This window comes from Corvus kubaryi, unplaced genomic scaffold (genome assembly GCF_017639235.1).
Source record: "Corvus kubaryi isolate FWS band 111438036 unplaced genomic scaffold, C.kubaryi_AGA036_p1.0 136, whole genome shotgun sequence".
NCBI lineage: Eukaryota > Metazoa > Chordata > Aves > Passeriformes > Corvidae > Corvus > Corvus kubaryi.
Genome location: NW_024580670.1, coordinates 8,789,748 through 8,811,697, shown reverse-complemented (window position 1 = coordinate 8,811,697; position 21,950 = coordinate 8,789,748). Strand labels below are relative to the sequence as shown.

The following is a 21,950-nucleotide window of genomic DNA, read 5'->3' as shown; positions in this document are numbered from 1 at the left end:
AGTTTATTTCCTTTTTGTCTGTATAAAGACATACTGCAAGGAACAGAAGTTCCCCAGTCCTGAAAGGAAATCATTGGAACAATATCTATCTACTTCAGCAGCACTCAGCCTGCAGGTACATGGTACAGTGGCACAGGTAATACTGATTTTCTCTGGCACAAGGGAATATAGGAGTGAATACGATTTGCTTTGGGTATGACATCACTGGTATGGATGGGACTTTCAGGGCAGGATTTTGAGTGAAAAACAACAGGGCCTGAATATTCTGCAGAGATTCTCTTTGGGCAGTTTCTTGCATGGAGATTGCTGGCAATGACCTTTGCACCAGGCAGGGAGCATTAAAAGGCTACAGCAGCTCTGGCCAAGGAGATGTCTCCTACCCTCTCAAAATAGAACAAGTACTTCTTAAGGGCCTCCCTGGCCTGTGCTTGCTGACTCTGGTTTACAATATCAGGATTCTCTTTGTACCGACTGCATTCGTAGTACTCGCTGCCGTGAGTCTTCCAGTCTCCCAGACACATCCAGCAGAAGTCTGCAGAAAACAGCAAAAAACCCACTGTGATGCACAGAAAAAAAACCTCTGAGAAAGAAAAGCTTCAGGAGACAGAGCCCATCTGTTTTCAGATATTTCTGCTAAGCCAAGAAACACACACGTTTTGTATCATCTTGCAAAACAGAACTCAACAGGGAGCCAAAAATACCAGCCTGTCTTGAAGATTTTAATTGCACAGCCTCTCATTCAGCTATGGAAAGTAAACCCTGAAGTTCTGCATCCTGTACACCAAAACCACTGGGTAGAACAGCACTTGCACCTTGCACATAGTTACTTTGGGTTAGAGAAGAGGCTGCAAGTCTCTTTTGTGAGTTACACCCTCCCCACCATGGGCACACTGCCCCATGCAAACCTCTGTCTGAATAAAACACGAACAATCAGATCCAAAAGTGAACTAAATCATGCAAAAGAAAGTCTGCCCTCAGTTCTCTCCAGGAGGCAACTACCCAGGTAACATCAGATGTCAGTGGTTTATGACACTTCAAGTTAGAAGCTGCTGAAACAGGAAGAAGGTGGAGTAAAGAGAGCAATAGTAAAAATAGCAAAACATGGCAATTTTCTGATTTCAGAGCGAGGCTGGGAATGTTCTGCTGGAAAAAGGATGGAGATTAAGTTGCTACAATAAGAATCCCTTCTGTGTTACTTATAATAACGAGACCAAAATCCGTATTTCCTGAGTTCATCAGCCTTCTCGAGTGCTAAGTCACCATGGTATCCTGGCACTTGCTTGCTCCCCCTTGCCACAGAGCTCCATCAAAGCATGTCCAGGGCTGCCGAGAACCCCAAAGCAAAGGAAATGAGAGAGGACAGTCATCTTTAATCATCTTCCCAATAAGGTTCTGATACTACAATTAATTTCTAGTGGTACACTTAACTCAGAGGGCTGAATACAACTATCTCACTCCAAGGCAACAGAAATTAATCCCGCCATGAAAAGATAAATGCAAGAACAGGCCATCATTTTGTAGGGCCACACAACGGGCCAAAGACACCCAGGCTGCTAATTGCACAGGGGTGGACTGAAGTTCAACACCTGCTGTTACATATAACAATTCACAGCTCCTGCAGTTTCCTCTGGGTTGAAGTTCATTATTTCCATGACTAATCAGAAGGACTTCAGCTGATCTGAGTAAATGGCTACGTTTGACAGTATTTTCAGCTGATTACAAATACAATTACATGGAAAGCTCTCCTGTGAGATGGATTCCACTGTTAATATTCTGGAGACTTCTCTATACAATAGACATGTCAGGGGGCATGAGCCAAACCAGCACTGAATCAGAAGGCAGCTGAGATCACCGCCGTGGGGAAAAAAAGCTATCACACAGAAATGTGTAATTAATATCCTGTTCAGCTTTTAGTAGGGGGAAAATATTTCAGCCCATGTTCACAATTTGTCTTCATATCACAAAAAAAAGAGAAGGGACCATCACCACTGACAAACATTGCAGAGAAAACAGCTTCCAAATCCAACTTACCATGCTTGCATTTGGAACATTGCTGAAAAAGAAGAGACAAGAGGCACTTGGTTAGCAGAAAGTGTGGGAATAAAATTCCACTTAGAACAAGGGAGGTTTGACATGTTCAGGGAATTACTCACCATGTGATTGCAGCCTCCATTCTTTTCAATACAGATATTGCACTTGGGACACTGAGGAAACAGAAGCAATTGTTAGATCCAACTCTAGCAGCCTTCTGAAGAATGACAGCACTTGTGTGGTTATTCCTCTCTGCCTTTTTTCTTTAAAATATGCATTCATGTATGAGACACATCTCATATGAGAATATTAGCATTTATACCCTGCTTCCCACCATCTCCTGACAGCTCCATTTAAAATAAGGTAAAGGCAAAGTCAGGAAGTTGCACTGCAGCACTGGACTATTTGCTGAAGAAAACAAATTTGTTGTTACTCCTTGTAAAACTCAAGGTCTTGATGAGTTACCACTTTGCAGTTACTCAGGCACAGGGACACAATCAGTTCACATATGATGGTGTATCACAGCTACTTTGATTACAGATAATTGTCACTGTATTCTGCCTTCAGCAGCCACTAACAAATGACATCTCAGCTACCTGCAGAGACTCTGCCTAACCACAGGAGAGCTGCACACACCCCAACTCCACAGATACCCTGGAGTGTCCAGATATATTTTTTGGGTTGCACAGATACAAAGGAGGAAGTGAGTTTTGCTACTTTGTATAAATTTTCATGCCAGGCAAAATGTATGCCAGGACAATGCTCAATAAAACAGAATCTTATTTCTACAAACAAGCATAGCAGAAACAATACCATCATATGCTGACACCTTCTCCAGAGAAGGAAGGGAACTTGAAATCTCTGGTCCATCCAAGTACCCCCTTTCCTAACACAACTGAAGCTTGCAGCTAATCAGCACTGTCACAATTCCCACTGGCCATGGTAGCACAAATGTAGCTAAGAACTGTTTTGAAGTCGGGCCACAAAATGCCCAAAAGATATTAAAAGTTCCAATCTCAGACTGTTAATTTAGAGGATAAAGACAGTATATTTATACAATAATTCTATAGGTAGGCTTGCATGCACAATATGTAATACTACTTCTTTGTCTTGGGTCTAAATCTACTATAAGTACTCCAATGTCTAATTTACAGACTTCAACTACCCCGTTTTGCAGTCCTTGCCAAATCAAGACTTTCTCCCTCACCCTTCAGTTCACAGTACTGCACAAAGTTGTTCAGGCTTAAACACCACTGGTGCTTTATTTGGTACTGACTTCGCACTTACAACACCCTCTCCTTCCATTTTAAATACATCTCCACTGATCATTTCAAAGTAGCCACAATTCTTTTGCCTGTGGGAGGACAGTGCACCTGGCTGTCAAAGACATTCACACCAGGTCTGGAACAAGGACCACCAGGTCCTTACTGCAGGAGGGCAGCTGAGCTTCCCACACAAAGCATTCCCAAGGCATTCAGTTGAGTTTTATCACTGCCATAGGGACATAATTCGTTCACATATAACAATAGCTCCTGACAGAAGTTTCTTGACAGTCCCTAGGGAGCTGTGAGAATTTGCAGTCTGTGACAAAGAAGAACACAATGCTACATGTGTAGAGAATTACATTCTGCTTTTCAGGCAGGGCTAGAGAACAAGAAATAACATGCAGGTGCCTGTCCTTACATCTTTAGTGTGAGCACTAATGTAGTTGGCTGTTTCAGAGTCATCTGCACACTTGGTGAGCCATTTCCGAATGGTAGCGCAGTCTGTGGGCGCATGGTACATCTGCCGACACTTAAAGCTTAATGGGGGGAGAAAAAAAGAAAAAGACATATCAATTTCCAAGGAAATGACTCAAGGATTGAGGTTTTTCTGATCAAAATCTGGGGGGCCCAGTAAGGGATGCAAATGCTCTTGTGTATTACTAGAGCGCGAAGACCAAGAGTGAACTACAATTCCTCCTCTCTTGTGTAAAAGCCAGAGTCAGAATGAAAGTGAACCCAGGCCTGACAAACCATGTGTCGGAGGGCTGACATGTCCCTTCCTAGAGCCCACCTATGTCTCCTTTAACGTGACCGCAGAGTTCTGGGGCAGACCAGTCACTTAAAAGTAGCCTGACTCCAGTGGCAGATATCAGGCACCTCAATTAGCACGACTTGACAGCCCTAGCTCAGTAAGGGCGATTTGCATGGAGATACCAGAAAGCTGGGTCTTTAAACTGGGAGTCAAATGTTTTTAATAAACTTGAAAACTCAATACCAGCAGATAGCAAGGAGGACTCCATGTTTACTACCAGAATCTGTACCAATCACTGTGTCTGTAGGAAAATTTTTAACCTAGCCAAAATGTGAGAATGGTAGATCTGTAACCCCTTGATTACTCAAGTTCTGCATTCCCTGATTGTCAGAACACCCAAGTTCCCAGGAGTTTAGGGAGCAAGGGGACATCTGACCACATGCAGAAGTCAGATCACAAGTGTCCAATTACTCAGGCTAACTCAAGTTACAAACAACTCTAGCAAAGCATTTCAGATACTTCTACACACTGAAACTGTTGGCAAGCAAAGGGAGTGACTTTGAGAACAGCACACACTTTCCCTGTGATCTGTAACCTTCTCTGTTTCTTACCAGAAGACCTCATTGCAACGATTGCACTGCACTCGCCGGGCTTTTGGCTCTTGTACCTGTATGACCATAGGGCAATCTGCACCAGGACACAGCTGCAGCTGGTAATGGCTCTGTGGACACACCAAGGGAGTAAGATCAGCAGTGGGTACAGAAGAGCATTATCTGTTCAACTTTAACCACTCCTATACTCAAAAACATACAAGGCAGTTATTTAGTATTAAAAAAGAGTGGAAAGTGTCACCAGGTCTTGGCTACCAGAGCAGATCCTGCATTTCCTAATACGGAAGAGATTTCTTATTTACTCACAGCTTTTCTAGAACAGGGAATTCAAATGGATGTCTACAGACTAAGTCAGCACAACAAACAAAACCCCACAAAGACACTAAACAAACTATTTTACTCCATTTGAGCTCTTTCTCCATCTTCTCCTTATGTCCCAGAAGCTATTCAGCTGCTCTCCTGTGGTGGCCATTCCTTCCCAATGGGTCTCTTATCGAGAAGAGGTGACACCATGCTTTCACACTGCTTTGCTGCTTTTTGAGTGTTCCCTGTCTGTTCCCAGTTACCAGAATACTCTTGCATATTTAACTTTAACAACTGCTGCTTTAATTTCAAAAAAGCTCATACAAAATGTACTTGAGCAAGCCAATTCAGTTGGGCTACCCTAAGCTGAGGGACCTATTTTTCTGAACCTAAAAATATTTATGTAAGAAAAAGAAGGACTCGAATAATCAGATTGAAGTTTTGAAATTCTCAGCTGCACCAATGAGAAGTCTGAAGCACCAGCCAAGGAGTTAGTGGATGACCTTACAGCAGAATTTACTTTGGCAACCTGCTAGAGCATTTTGTCAGCGAGGCTGTCCTACAGAAGCAGCCACATCATGCCTATTGAGGACAATTTTGCTGCAGTTACTGCAGTTCTAATCAAAAATGCAAGACACTTCAAACAAAATTTCTGCAAGTCATTTGTGACTTGACCCAGGGTATTTTAAAACTGAAAAAAATCTACTACCTCCACATAGTCCCTGAAGAGGTAGCGCCTGTATTTGTCTTTCAGCTCTTCACTAGGCAGCAATGAAAACACAAAGTCTTCTGGTGTCCGGAGTAGACAGTCCTGAGCCATGCAGGACACCCCTGAGAAGAGAAAGCAACATCTTAGCACAGTGCAGCTTATACTAAGGGGTGAATGCACAGAGGGTATTCAGCACGTTTTCCTTGGTACCATCTGTTGTTGTGGCAAGAGGGATACAACTGTGAAACAAATCAGGGCTGCTGAAAAGCTGAAGCCCAACTGTCTTCACCAAAAGATGACAGGGCACATGTGTATCCAGGACCAGTGAGTGCTTCAACCAGTATTCACAAGGTCAGATACTCAAATTAGAATATTACATGTTACTGCCATGCCAGCATGAAAGACAGGCTAGGAAAAGCCCAAAGCAACTCTGGCAACTACTGGCTTCTCCCCAACACAAAGGAAGCAGATGTTTGCATCCACAAGCACTCCAGGGGCATTGCAACAGTACATCATCACAGATGCAAATTCAATTCAACAGATTTGCAGTTTCTAACTTGTTACAGTCATGGTCTTGACTCATCAGAATGGCCAGTGAGGCAAACACAGACTCAGCACTGCATCCACCTTGAACTCACCAACTCCAACACCATCCTTGACGAGCACTGTACAGTGCTGCTCCCAGCAGCTGCGACAGAACTGGTGCTGACAAGCCAGAGAGAGCAAGTTCTCCTTCCGGACAAACTGCATGCACACTGCGCAGTGGTGGGAGGAATGTACCATTGCCTGGGAGAGAGACAAACCAGCAGTACAGTGAAAGCAGCCCAGATCTCCCAGAGCATTTCCAGCTCATCCATAGATCCATACATCACCCTCATTGTGACAATGGTCTCCAGGGAGCTCCAGGCCCCAACAGGTCCATAAGCAGCTGGTGTGCTAAGGTGCTGCACTGCCCCCGAAGAGTCAGTCCTTCTCAAGAACCTCTAATCTCACAGAGCACAACAAGTTGACTGTCACTGAAGAGTTTCTGCCTCTCCTCTAGTGCTGCCCAAAACTCACCTTTACTTTTCTCATTCTTACTCTTTCCTTGTTTGAAATACATCATTGTGTTAGTCCTTCCCTGGATTTACTAATATTCTTTGTTAGCTAGGCCAGACTATCTCCACAGGCTCTGGAGAGCAGCTGTCACTGCAAGCAGATTTAGCAATGCCCTTTTACCAGACAGTAATTTTGGGTAATGGAAGATGCAATTGTAGAGCGTTTATACAGAGAGGGAAGCGAATTCACAAACTATCACCTCCCATCTCTTATCTTCTGCCTATGCTACATTTGTCAAAACAGGCATTGTCCTGTCAGCTGGAAAGGATTAAGAGGGTTAGTTTCAAATCAGGCATAACTGCTATTACTTCACCAAACCACTGAGAGTAGTCTGGTTTCTCCCTATGTAGTGCAGAGCTGATCCCTAGACAACAGATCCAGCCTTCGACACATCTCCACTCACCCTTGGGACCTGCAGAACTAGGTCTAGCCCAGCATCATCAAAACCAAGGCTCTACAAAGCTGTCAGCTGGAGTTTATGCTCCAGTTTTTCCCTTCACAGAGGAAGTCATATAATCACTTTTCATCCACTTTGCTACTTGTGGAGAAGCTGGTGTGAGCCTGCCCTCGGTTTCCATGCCGATCCCTGGATGCCAGAGACGCGGAGCAGCAGCACCACGACACGCAGCCGCATGGCTGACAGAGCTGGATTTATGGCACGGCCACATGAAAGAGGAAGTAATGCAAATTTGTTCTAAGTGGCCTCACTTACGGACCAGAAAAATATTCACTGAGTCTGTGATTGCACTGATTGCCTGGATTAGCTGCTCAACCTGAACAGCGCATGTGCTACCTCAAACCCTTGCAAGCTGCCTCTCTGAGCTCACCACTACAGCTTCTCCCTATGGGGCCAGTCCCTCTACAGACACTCACTATGAGTGCAGGTCCCCAAAATCATTCTGCATTACCAGCCGAAGCACACAGCACCTTGTTCTAGCACACAGACTGTAATGAATTGCTGAGCAAATCAAGTTTAAATTAATGTTTTAACCATAATACCTTTCTTCCTAAAATAAAATCACCATTTGTAGGAAACTGGAGAAATTATTAATGGCTCAAAACAACTGAAGTGTGTGTTTGGGTGGGGGCAGGACAAGTTCTGCAAAGGTGGAGTGATCACCGCTCCACATCCCACCCACCAGAGCCAAGAGCCTCTGGTCCAGGCCCAAAGTGGACCAAGCCACTGGAACACTGAAAGCCCCACCTGTGGGGAGGGACCAGAACAGATAAAAAGCCATGACAAGGGTGTGCAGCCCTGATGAGTCCCACTGCCTTGGACCTTACAGCAGCTGAGATTGCACTGGATCCAAGGTGGTGACTATTGATGTCTCTCTCTTCCTTCTTTCTTCTCCTAACTTCCTTTTCGTGAAATCTGGATGGATTAGAGTTTGCTAAGTCAGTGCCTTGCCTTACTTTAATTGGATGTTGCTTTAATATTTGCCAAGTCCCTTATGGTCCAAAGTTTGTAAATAAAAGGTTGCTATTCAACCTCCTGAGAAGTTTGTTGTCTTCTCCTGCACTCTGCCCAGGGGTATCAAAGTACCTAAGCCCCTTTCAAACAGTCATTGAGCAAGCTCAGGGTGTGACAATTTTTCAGGTGCAGTGAGTAGGGTGTCCTTGAGGACAGTGAGGAGCTACTTTCTACTGGGATAACAGACAGAGTGCTGGACAAAGGAGAACTGTTACTCAGTCAAAGCCGAATTTTCCAGCAGAGAGATCGTGGTAACCTGGGAGAGTGTGATCTTGAGCTAGACTTGCTAAAAGATTATAAAGCTCATCCAGCTTTGAATGGACAGAGCTGGGCTGAGGAAAATTGGCATTCTCTGGGTGCTCTTGTGGAAAAAATAAAGTATTTGGCAAAAAAGAAGAAAAAAAATTGGTAAGGGCAAATCCATAGTCTGCACACTTTTAGGAGCTGCTTTAATAGCTCCTCAAAGAGATAAGCACAGAGCTAAGCAATGAGATAGTGTGGTGAATGGGTCTGTGACTGAATTGGCTAAAATATTGCAGGTGACCTTGGAGGCAGAACACTATACCCAGCAGAAAACACATAATGAGTTAAATGCTGAAAAGAGACTAACAGAAAACTTGCATATTTGACTAAATGAATCCCTTGTAAGAGAAAGAGGATTACATTTGCAGATTGCCTGCTTGAAGGGGGAGGATTTGAAGAATGAGGTGGGGCTTTCCAGCCTCACTAAAGAGGTGGAACTTGCTGATGAAGATTTCACCTGCCTCTATCCTTGGGAGGAGCTTGATACAGCAAAGCCAGACCCCCAACCTCTTCCTAAACTCTACCCACTTATAAAGACTGATGCTGTTTACGACAGGGAGTGTGAGGAGGCAGCACCCACTGCAACAACAAAACAAGTGCCCTATTCTGCAACTGAGCTGGCTCATCTGCAAGAAAAATACAGCAGGCATGCAAAGGAAACTGAAACAGTATGTTTGGAGGATTTCAGTGATGGGGGGAGACAGCATAAAGCTTTTGGAGGAGGAAGCACAAGGACCTTGGGGTCCCAGAGTGTCCTTCACAATGCACCATGGCAGACAGCCCAAAGGGCAGCCTACTGGGCAGGAGGTTTAGACCCCTTGGAGAGGGGAGAACCCATCTCTATCCCCACTCCAACACTGGGTAATCTCAGAGAGAGTATGCAATAGGCTGCTTGCCTCCAATTAATACATGAGAGGGGTCTTTTAACCTGTCAGTCTTCTCCCATGCTGTTGTTTGCTGAGCCAGAGAGAATAAACCCCCTGATTAAAGGACTACCTGACTCACTGAAGCTTTAGGCAACTCAATTGCTTAGAGCTTGGAGCTGCTCGTGGGGGTTGAATGCAGGCAGGACCCAGTCTTACATGGGGGCAGTTGGTAACCTATGGCAGACAGGTAGGGTTTGTTGCAAATGAAGAGTCAGACTGCTGTCCAAAGGGCGAAGCTCAGGGAATGTATGGGTAGCCACAGACGCTCATGAGAGAACACAAAATTAACACCAGATGGAGAGCTCTTTCTTTTTAAAACCAGTCCAAGTGGGACTGGGTTTTCTTTTCTCTCTCCTCTTACAGGTATTTCATAAGAAGATTATTGGCCATGAGAGAATGAAGTGGCAACAGGACTGAAGAGTTACACTGTTCTTCACTGCATCAATTATTTGCAGGCATTTTGTCTCAGTAGTTTTGTCATGTTTATATTTGTAATGTTTTGTCTCAGTTTTGCAGTATGTATAGAAGTTTGCCTCAAGCATTGTTTCAGGTTGCCGAATTGGGTGAAAAAGATTCCTATACCACTTCCTAGCTCCTTGGAGCAAAATATTAAACCGTAAATTAAAGTTGTGAAAGTGTTTGGCCCAAACCCCAGGACCCTGACTGAAATGATGTGCTGGTGGGTCTTCACCTTGCCTGCCAAAGAGGCTGGAATGGCCCATTGCAGGGGGAATACTTAAGTGACAGCTGATACTGGTCAAGACTCAGATAAATCTTGAAATACATGGACTAATTTGCAGGCATGTCAAATTAGAAAGATTTTTTTTTCTTCTGGACTTTAGGCAGGTAATTTGAACCCATGAAGCTTACATTCCTGTCAGCTTAGCTTTTCCTTATCTGCTAGTTACAAGACAGCTCAGATGCCAAATCTGAGATATTCTCTCAACCACAATCTAGAGTGCTTCCCAGATGTAGTATTTTATCACTCAAAGTCTGACACGTGGCAATGTGTTCCTAGGGTAATTCTGCATTGTACCAAGACACCTACCATGAATGAAATCTATAAAAATGCAACAGGAAGTTTCTATTTAAAGGCAGGGGGGAAAGTATCTGAAGATCTGTGTAACTGGCTACAAAACACAAGTTCTTGGTTAAAATATCAGCACTGAACTGACTCAGCAGCAACACAACTCATGGGAGATTTAGCCTAAGCATCTCTGAGTTGAGCAGTGGAAACAGTCACCTCAGGTAAAAAAAAAGATAAAAAAATTTTAAAAATCTGTTCCAGACACAGACAAGCTCTGTTCACTCTGTACAGCCAGAACTTCCTTTCAGTGTCTTTTACCAAGAACATAATCTCAAGAGGCAGCCAAGCCCAGGCACTCTGCTCCTTCCATTGTGTGCCAAAAAATGATCCTAATTTTCTTGAAGAAAGTAATTCTCAAACACTACCTGCAAGCCAACAGCAAAGCTGCTATTTAAATATTAGAGACCTCCTGAATGCATTCTCATTTCAGAAGTAAACCCAGCAATGAATTAGGGTGTCAGACCTGAGTTTGCAAAGGGTTAACACTGGACAGAGTACACCATTAGTAATGCAATCCCCCATGAGGGGGGTCAGAGGTGTCTGCCAAGGGAACAGACGGGATAGTTTGCATACTTACATGTTTGGATGAGGTGGGCTGAACTCGTGCTTCTACTAGCAATTGGGCAGCATTAGACTTGTGCCTGAAAAGGCAATTGAAGAATGATTAAATCAATTTCTGAGTGCATTTTGCATTGTTAAATTGATCCTTCTTGCCTGAATAAACAGTTGGCTCTGTGCAAATAGTAGGGTAGTTTTCAACATGGAAAGTGGAAATGTCTCCTGTGTGACGCTCCTTCATAGAGTGAGCTGAGCTCCCATCAACAAAACTTTGTATGAGAGTTTATTCAGAACCAGAAATACTATTTCTCCTGGTAATGGATTAACATTTCCCTTATACATCTTGAGGAATAGTTTTTTACAACTATCTCCCTCCCCTGTAAAACTATTTTTAAGCTAAGATTTTCGATCCACACTCCTAGAGCAGTCCTAAGCCCCTGTCCACAATAACACACACCAGTGAGGCTCCTGACTGTCTCCTATTCCTCTGTAAAATCAAGCTGTCCTGGTTAAGTATCACTTTAACTTCAGATTATGGTCTAGTTAAGCATTTACTCTGTGACAGATTATCACCCTTTAGGTATATGAAGCTGTCTATTGGCAGCCATAGAATTAAACACATTTTGCTGTTTGTGATTTCCTTTGTGGATGAATGTTTATATCTCACTGAATTCAGAAACAGCAGCATCACTGTTGTGGCCTTGCTGTAAGTCCTCCCTCCTCACCAGCACTTCTTAGTTGTACTAGTGAGCTTTCTTTTGATAATGTCATTTTGTACCAAGAGAGAAGTTTGAGGACTAGATCAACTGGAGAACAATTTCCAAATTAATCGCTTTAGAAGTAAACCCTTCCTCAAATTTCCTCTTGTTTAGGTCTCCTCAGTTAACCTGCAGGACCACACTGAGCTGCTATGCAGGAATCTCACCCTCCTTGAAAAACTTTCACAGGATACAAGGTAATCAAGGAGGCAACCGCATCTACGCACAGGATGCATTTTCCATACGTTCTCTGGATGAAGTTGCTGGCTACAGGGCCAAAAATGTCTGGGCAGAATGAGTCAAGCTGATATGCTCTCTATTTTCGGACAATGTTCAGTTCTGAGCCAGTGTTTTGTGGAGGGGCTGCCAGCCAGCAGTGCCTCCCAATACACTTCCCGCATATGTTTGGGCAGAGTCCGAGTCCTCTTTTTGAAATCAGTTGGAGGGCTTTGTTACAGTGACAACTGACCAAACAAGGGAGCTGCAGTGCTCAGTTCTCTCACACTATCTTCTCCTGCTCTCCAACTGCTGGCCAGTTTGGGGAAAAAAAATCACTTAATGTTAAAAGGAACAAAAACTTCAGTATGAACGTACCATTAAAGACTACATCAGTATAGGGTCAGTTCTCCTTTATGATTTATGGCTCCTATGTTCAAAGCAGAACATATGTTATCTTCACGTCTATTAAATAAATATAGATGCAGCACTCTCAATCTGTTATCTCAAAATTTAAGACAAATCTATCTAGAGGGTTCCTAGCATAACAATAATTCCTAATTGAAAGACATTTACTGCTACTATCCTCTCCCTGTTTAAAAATTTCTTACAGGCAGTGCAGCCTCAATAAATCAGTAGTTTTCCCCTGCTCCCTAAAATGGATTGCATGTCCTGCTTCCAGGTCCAAAGACACTTGCCAGAAAATACACCTATGGAGCACCCTGAGCATTTCTACAAAACCAGGGGGGAAAGCACTAAGCACAGAAGAGATAAGACTATTTACACTTACCTTTCCAAAATCTCTGAGATTTGCCAGTGGAAACTAACTAATACTAGCTTTGCAACAGCATGTGATACCTAGGTGGAAAATAAAAGACAAAGAAAAGTCAAACCTCTCACATTTTGAAGCCACACCTCTGCTTAGGAGTATGATTTTCACATAAAAGTTGTATAAACACAATATCCCAGTGATAACCAATTCACATTAAATTACTAGACATGATGCTCACAGCCAGTACATCTGCAATATAAAAGTTGGAATGAAGTATGGATGTACCAAAAACTAACTCATGTACTTCGTTACAATAGCACAGAGAGGAAGGAATCAAAAATGCACTGGATTAGCTTAACTGCTCATGGAGCCCCACATGCAGTCCTGACTGTCATCACCACTCTGGAAAGCCAGACTAGACTGGGACCATGGTCTTCACTAAATGCACTAAGTTGGAACCCCAGGGCAGACAGATACCACTTACTGAGGTGGAGAAGCAGCAATAGGCTGCAAATGCAGGCAAACTGTGACAGCAAAGGGTATGGGGAAAACACAAAACATTTTGCCAGCCCTTCACTGTAGAGAAGGAAGTTATACACCGGAGTGGAGAGAAAAATAGAAAACTACCGTGACAGGACCTGTTTCCATGTAGAGCTTGCATTACATGGACTCTTGGCAAACACTAGCACAATCCGTGCTAGCCTGAGCACCATCAGAGTACTGCAGCATGACATTTAAAAGTCACGCTACAAGGGTACAAGCAAACAAGTTCCCCTTCATTTTACGTATTAGTTTATTTCAGAAGAAAACAGACTTCTCTGGTTGCACAAAAAGACTCGTACCCACCAAGACGACAGACATCTGCTGATGGACCTTCACCTTGCTTCTCAACCCCTTCAGGTCCTAGAGCTCAAACAAAGCAGGTGTCCTCCAAACAACAGACCTTTTCCAGGGGAATTCAGAGGGCTGACAACGCCTGTCTCCTCACTGCCATTTGTGCTAGGAAGGACTTGGGCAAGTTTGGTGTCTGCACATTCAGCATTCAAACTCCCTCTGACACTAAAGGGCTCTGCCTCCTGCACTCCAAGATGAGCTATCACCAAGGCACCTCCCTACTCTGCTCACAGAAGACAACTCCTTCTGTTCTAGCTGCAGAAGAGCTGCTTTTTTTTTTCTCCTAGAGAAGCTGTCAGTCCCAATCATTGGCTGAAATGTCACAGGCCTTCTTTAATCATGCTACAGGTGAATCACAGTATCTGATGTAGTACACATAGCACACCAACACAATCCTGGAAGGAAAACCAAGCAATGGTCACTCCTACAAAAACAGTTGGGCTCTGCACACCTAGGAGCAGAATATTCATTACTCTTCTAAGTCAACCCTGCTGAAAAGGTGCAGCTTCACAACACAACTGACCTATTGCTGCCACATGATAATGATTTTCCAGTGCTGGACGGTTGGGTCAGCAAATTAAACCAGGACACGAAGCAGATGTGGTGTTTAATTGACTCTTACCCATCTCTACATTCTGATGTGCCCACTTTGCTGGCCACTAAGAAATCCCAGCAATAAAAGAGCAATTTTCAAGGTACAAACAACCCTTTTTCTAGGAGAACCAAAGCATCAGCTCATGCTGTGTAAGATCTGGCATGTCACCTTCCTCAACTTTACCACGGATGTGATATGACCCTCTGAAAACAAAGGCTGCCAGGCAGCATTGCCCTCCCTCCTGGCACAGAAGCCTGTGATTAGATGGAGAATGGCACACAGGGCTGCTACTGCCAACACACACAGTCTGCATGGATGAAGTGCCACTGCCAGCCTGGGACGGGTTGTTATCTTAAGCCCCCAGCCTGGCAGACCCAGACAGACACCTCTGACTTGTTTGTACAAGGAAAACATCTGCATTTGAGTCTGTAAAACGAACAACCATCAGGAATGTGGTCTCTACAAGACTGGCTTGCTACAAATGCAAACCACATGCTAATGAATCATTCTTTAACAGTAATGAAACTATTTCTCAGTAGCAGTAAGGAAAAACTACCATCCTGACAGAAGAAAACAAACTACTGGACTTAAATGAGAAGCTGATTTGTAACATAGGAAAATGTGTATTTTTCAGTTGGATTATCAGAGCCTGAGGTATAGCATTTGTTGCAGCATCACAGTTCCATGGAGTTACTCATTCCCTGAGGAGGAATCAAGTACATTCAAGACTGAAGATGTATGGAAAGAGAAAGACAAATACCAGCAGACATTTCTGAAATCTAACAAACTATCCTAACACAATCAAATGCTTTTGAACCAAATTATATGTCAGGCAAGATGTGGAATTAATGCTCCAGAAGGATGCCAGACTAACAGATCTAGAAGAATAACAAAGCCTCTGTGACTATTCCTATTTAACTCCAACTACAAGCACTGACTGGATCAGCTGTAGTGCTAATTTTAGTACTTCCATCATAAAAGTCCACAAAATTATGACATTTTCAATTCATAAAGCCTGATTCATGACATGAGACCACTTTCATAAAAGCCCTGAAGCAGAAAAAGTTTTGATACTACCTGATCAGAGTGCATGTGATCTTGCAAAACAGAAGTCAGACAGTTTCAGCAACATACGCACAGTCTCCTTGGCACAGAACTACCAGTTCTTACAGACTAAAGATAGGTAACATTCAAACTGTAAGAAAGAGGAGCAAACAACTGATGATGCTGGGGCTGTGCCTGCTGAGTGGAGTCTCACCACATGCTATGTCCTGCTCACCAACAGCAAGGCTGGGAATTCAGAAGACAAATGTAAATACCATCAGGGGCCAACACTACTGAGGAGATTCCAGAAAACAAGCATGAGAAGAAAAACAAATGTTTAACAAAAGCTTGCTTCTATTGATTAGCAGTGCTCCCCAGCCTCTCCTCAATGACTGTAGACTCACAATGACTGAATGATTGTACCAAGTCAGCCAGTTCTTCCACAATAACACCCCAGAATAGTTGAAGTATTTCTTTGTAAGCAGGAGCAAAAGCATGCTGAGCACAGAAAAACACCATTGCAATCAGAAGTTTGGTCCATGCGTACATAATTCATTATCTTACAGTACTGAAGAAGGAGAGTACAGAAGCTGATACGACTGGCACACTGTCCAATAAAGCATTTCCTGGACAGTCAGAAGTTTCACAAAGTGAAGTAGTTCAAACTTATAAAACACTTCAGAAAGAGCACTGATTCAGTCCCCTATCAGTCACTGGGTGCCACAAGATCTCAGGAACAGTAATGCTTTGACTCAGACACAAAACACATTAAAAAAAAAACTATGCCTCTGATAAATTGTCTGCTTTGTTTAAACTTTCCTATTCTCATTTCAGAATGCTAAGAACCAAAAAAGGCAGTAACACAGCCCACTTGGTGTCTTGCTGGCAGCAGCTCCTTTCAGTGAAATGCTTCTACAGAACCCAGTGCAGAGGGGAATGCATATTCTATATGTTGCACTATTTCAGTATTTGCCTGCAACCCATCGATTATGCCAACAGCCTACATAGCCTGACTTCTCCAGAACTCCTCTATCTGGGATTAAATTTATTAAAGTTTAGAAGCTGAAAGCAATAGTCATGCTAATTTTTTTTTCTTTTCCTCATTCTCATTTCTCCATCACCAGCTTGAAACTTTAATATCAAAGATCAGCTCAGTCAAAATATGAACCTGGAAAATTTTTGACTGAAGACCAGACTTCTTTCTTCATTATGTGGCAGCAAAGCTGAACAGACAGAATCTCATCCAATCTGCCATTTCCAGCTTTATTTTAAAACAGGAATTTTATCACCTCCAAAGCCTCTTCCAAACCTTCACCAGTTTAAATCTGACTTACGGAGGGCTGCTGATTGCCAGGAATGGGCACCAAATGTTGATCAGTGCACTGGAAAAGGGGCGCAGTGCCTATGCACAGAGCAAGGGTGCCAAGAGGAAACTGCTCTGCATAAGGAAAAGATTCTACAGGAGCTGTAAAAACAGTCTGAAGATTTTACATAGTGCTGAACAAAATTAGATTCTGAAAGTGGAACAAAGTAATGCCATTGCACCAAACACAAATCTATCCATTTTCTGGAAGAGTGCACAATATTTTTTTCCTTATTATTTCCATCTCCATTTATCTCCTAGGTTCTTTACTCTCCAAGATAAGCAAAATTCTCACACTTCTGAAGTGTGAAAGAGAGTCTGGCACCCTTTAGGACAAGAAAATATCAAAAGAATTTGCAAAGAATCTCTGCAGGTACCTTGCTGTGTTCAGAGGGCTCTAAAACAATTGTCTTAACTTGCTTCCTTAGATAAGCCAAGGTGTTTGGAGAGCTGATGTTTCATCTCTTTACAGCAGAAAATCTTTTCAACCATGCTGCCTTGACAGTTGGTAATTCAGACAGAAATGTTTCCTAAAAGCTAAAAAACCTCCATCTTTTGTAGAGCTTATATTCTACAGAAATTGCTCATGCATATTTATATTGCATGCATATCTCATGAGTTCATTTCACTTTTCTCAAAGGGAAGGCCTATTTTTTGGAGGTGTATTTCAATCCTCATTTCTGCAGAGATATGGTATCAGGAATTTAAAACAATGATCATCATGTGATTCTCAGAGAGATTCAATTCAGAATGAGTTGTAGATTATAGGATCTGGCTGGAGCTGACATCCCATGGCTTTGCACCAAGCTGACAATTCCTGCTAGATCAGGGTTACACTGAAATGTCTGTCCAAGAAGAACACAAATGTGGCACAAAGAAATGTAGCTTCCATTTCTTTTATTTTCCCTAATCAAAGCTTTTTATACAAATAGATTGAAACAAATAGGATTAATCTTGAGAAGCATTTGTTTTAATCCACAAATAGTTTTTGTTAGTTCTGCAATGAAAGGATGAACTTCAAAAGATACTAGTTTGTGTGTTGCATCCAAACCTCTAAAAACACACTAAAATTCTTTAAAACAGGAAAGGCACACAGAGCAAAAGCCTCTGCAATTGTTTCTGTTGGTGAGAAACTATGGCAAAATAGAGACTGAGCTGAGCTGGCGGTAGAGTAGCACCTTAGAAAGAAACCATAATTTGTATTGAGTAATTTCACTGAAGAAAAAAATCCCTTCAGACATGCTTTACTTCAGGATGCTGAGGTAAGGAAAGTGACCCCACAAATGGAAAAAAATTCATTTTGTACTTGTTTTTCTTGTGGAAAGTAGATTTGACTCCCTCCGTGCCCCACTGGAAAAATTATGTGACTGCCCTGTTTTAACTGGAGGGTTTCTCAGAAAACTGCAGAAGTATCAGGAATTAAGAAAGGGCAACCAAAAGGGTTTTTTTGGACCATATTTTCTCCTTTGATCTACCTCTTGTAAGCAGACTTCCAATATGTAATCCTGGCAGAAAACTCAGGAGGTTGCAGGGGCTTGAGATATGATTCACATCACCTGCCATAAACACCCCAAGTGTTCAAAGTCTTGTAGCAAAATCTTTTGTATCTCTTACAGGTTCCTGAGCATAAGAAGGTTGTTTTCAAAACTGAACTCGAATTAATTTCACCTAACAGGAAAAACAGACAATCTTACAACAAAATCATATATACTGCATTTCTTTTTTCTTGTGTTCAGAAAAAATTTTTTAAAAAATGAGAAAAAGCCCTCCACCTTTAAGTTTCACACAGAGGATTGATTATGATTTGTCTGACATTTCAGGCCCTCTCCTGATTAGACTGCAGGCTGCAGCAAGTAAAGAAATGCCATTTAAGAGACTGTAGCTGCACTCTCAATACCATAGAAAGGTTTTGTCAAACAGCACTCCATGAGCTCTGCTTCATCACATGGTTTTAATCTGTACCCCGTCACTCACCTTCTGGCATGCAGGTGTCAATCTCCAAGATTAGAAGCATATTTAGGAGGCAGAGTGCAGTTTGGGAATGACAAACACTGTTGGTGTTACACCACGGTTGTGAAGTTGTCAGTGCATAACCTAGTTGGCCACACACTGAAGAAAGGGGATCTGGGGTTAAATTCTGGATCTTCACGTTTACACATTGCTTTAATCCACCCACTATCCTACACAGGACAGCAACAATTTCAGCTGCAGCTGCCAACAAACAGGATCAGTAGGACTCAGCTAGGAAATCTCAACATACGTATTTCTCAAGCTGTTAGGCTATTCTTCCTGAGGAAATTCAGAAATAAATATTAAAAGAACAGAAACATTTCAGCAAGCTGGTATGCCAGAAGGCATCATTACAAAACAGCTATGAGATCCCTTCTTTGAAAGATTTAGAGCGAAAGAAATGCAGCAAGAAAGCTGTAAGACAGCACACGGATATAAGATTGACGTGAGACTCCCCAGCTGTCCTCCCTGCAGTTATTCCTTCCAAAGTAACACAGTGTCAGAGCACCAGTGCCCAGCATGCGCTGCACTGCGCTCCCTGAATGCTGCCAACACCCAGCAACACACCCCACTGCACAGCCCCTGCCGAGGTGCTTTCCCAGCAAAACACAGGAAGAGTGGACAATTCCTTCTGGTTGAGAGAGAGGATGATTCAGAAGGTGCATAGGGAAGAAGTGTAATAACCTGAATCCACACAATCGTGACCAGTAGCTCAGAACACTGGGCAGCCAACCCAAACTGGGAGCACTGGTGTGGGCACACAGCCACAGTGGAGCAGGGCTTAGGTAACTTTGCAATGAGTAATCCCTGCTAAATCCCAAATAACAGAGTCCTTCATTCAACAACCGCAGCTCTAAGGGCATTTTTCTTTTGTTATACAAAGATGAAGAAGAGAAACATCTGCTTTACAAAACAGTGTTTCACAGTGCACAACACAGCTTGTTTCTACTGCACCATCCTTAATAGGCACAGCACAAATTGGGCAAAGTGTTCAGCTGCTTCATGCTGGTCCTGTGATCATGATGTCCAGCTGTAAGCTTGCAACATGAAACAGTTACCGAGAGATTGTTTTGGCATTTTTAATGACTTGTGTCTTGCCTCTACCTCCCACCAAGATCACACTCATCAACAGCTGCGAACAGATTTTTTTGCTCACTGCAGTCATACTGGCTGTAAGATACACTTAAGGTGTGAATCACAAAGAAATGTGTGGGCTATAATCACCCTCCACATTTGTGGCTCATTTTTCCAGTCAAGTTGAGAATTTCAGCAGTCCTGGGCAGTAAGTAACAAAATTGTTTTCTTTCCTCAAATGACTCTGGGAAGGTGTCACAAGGTTGCATGGTCTGGGCTCTCCAGCCAGCTCTCTTATCCTGCTGACCAAAAGTCTACAAAAACTTAATGCATTTTTAAAATACAAAAAGACTTTTATGAAAGCCAAACCAAAACACACTGAAGACAGTTACACTGACGTTACAGTCATACTCATGCCCTCTTGATACTACTGAATTGTGAATCTGTAGGCAAAAACCCAACTTACACATAGCAGAACTTCCAGGATTTTTCTGTTTGGGAAGAAAAAGTGGGTAAAGGATAAAGGTGTGTCTCAAATGTGAGTGCTCCTAAGGGGTACAGCTTTGGACTGGATGTCCCACATAATGTTGGCTTGGTGCTAAAAAACACAGAACACAGTACAGATATAAACCTGCATGTCCTGACTAATCTAGTGGTTTAAGGGTACTTAAACAGTGTGTTCTCTCTGCCAAACAGCACCACAGGGGTTCTGTGAAAAAGTCAAATTTGCCTATTGGGTTCTACCATTTATAATAAATTATATCTAAATATTTACTGCTTACTGATACTTACCAATGTTGGTGCTCGTGGACTTTAAACATAAATTTTTGAAACTGTTATGTACATGCATTTTAATATTTCAAGGGGGTTTAATTCCTCTCCTGCACCTGAGGTACTCAGGCACAGCGAGGCTTTAATCCTGCCATTTTAGATTGCATAAAGTTCCATGAAGTCATTATGGCATTGAAAGGATGACACTGCAGCACTGCAGGCTGGTTCAGATAAGCAGCACCCCACAGCACACTCTGGGCCATGGTTTGAACAGTGATACAGCACGGCACACATACACCAGGGTCCTGACATGTGGCTCTTTACAGACACTTTGTGATTGCAGGGAACAGGCTCCTTCAGGAAGGGCTGCTCACATGGGCTGCCAGCCCCCATGCACATGACCCTGGGTTTGCTGGAGATGGTATTTGCAAAGGAGCACTGCCAGCACTCACCAAGCAGCTCTACAAACTAACTGCTCTGTGTCAGCGCTACCGGAGTGTGTGCAGCAGCCTCAGAGGGCTGTGTTTTCATGAGCAATTACTAATCTGGTTCCATGAAAAGATGCAACATCAGTATGGTGAGCCAGAACATACGAAAAACTGGTTTATCTATGAAAGATCAGTAGTGATAACATGCATTAAGAGATTCAGAATTATATAATGATATCAAATACTTTTTGCATCTACCAAGGTTTACTCTTCAAGGGACAGGGCTAAAAAAACTCACATCACAAGCTGTAATTTCAGGAAGCATAGGAAGTAAGCTTTTTGCTCTCTGATAAATATTACCAGATTACTCAAATTAGCAAAGTGAGAAGTATAAGTTCTTCAGTCTTACAGTTCCTTTGGTTTTAATAGAAAGACGTCAGTACCAATTGCCTGTAAAACAACATGACTATTTTCCCTTGCTAGCTTGCATGTGCAGAAACATCACAGCTTCCTCATGACTGACAATCAGCTAAGACCCAAAGTCATGGTAGTTTTTCTTTCATAAATTCTAATTGCAACTGTTTTATCAGGTGGTTTATAACACCAATTTAAAAAAAAAAAAAAAAAGGTAACACTAGAAAACTCCACCTCATCACTGAAACAGAGAAACTATTGCCAGTTATTTGAAACATTACAGATACTCCAGACATGTATGGAGACCCTCAGCAGAGCCAGGAAGCGTCATTCACAAACAAAAACAATATGACATCATCATACACGTAATTGCTTGCCAGTGACAGGGTCAGCTTTGTTTGTACAACTGCTGAGTATCACACTGTTTGCATGTACTGATAAGCCACTCCAGGACCCATAATCACTCAATGACAACTCACAGAGTTATCTCAAAAGCAA

The 21,950-nt window shown here is 42.7% G+C and overlaps 1 protein-coding gene across 3 annotated transcripts in view; it reads right to left on the bottom strand.

The window, feature by feature from the left end:
* The window catches only part of ARIH2 (ariadne RBR E3 ubiquitin protein ligase 2), a 36,283-nt gene that overhangs the window by 6,479 nt on the left and 7,854 nt on the right, over positions 1-21,950 (bottom strand). For all 3 annotated transcript variants that reach the window (XM_042015629.1, XM_042015622.1, XM_042015639.1), the window contains 9 exons: positions 12,878-12,945; positions 11,133-11,196; positions 6,309-6,456; positions 5,671-5,792; positions 4,659-4,768; positions 3,715-3,832; positions 2,154-2,204; positions 2,032-2,053; positions 381-532 (listed from right to left, as the gene is read on the bottom strand). In XM_042015629.1, the coding sequence (XP_041871563.1) occupies positions 381-532; positions 2,032-2,053; positions 2,154-2,204; positions 3,715-3,832; positions 4,659-4,768; positions 5,671-5,792; positions 6,309-6,456; positions 11,133-11,196; positions 12,878-12,945 (855 nt within the window). The remainder of the gene's footprint in view (positions 1-380; positions 533-2,031; positions 2,054-2,153; positions 2,205-3,714; positions 3,833-4,658; positions 4,769-5,670; positions 5,793-6,308; positions 6,457-11,132; positions 11,197-12,877; positions 12,946-21,950) is intronic.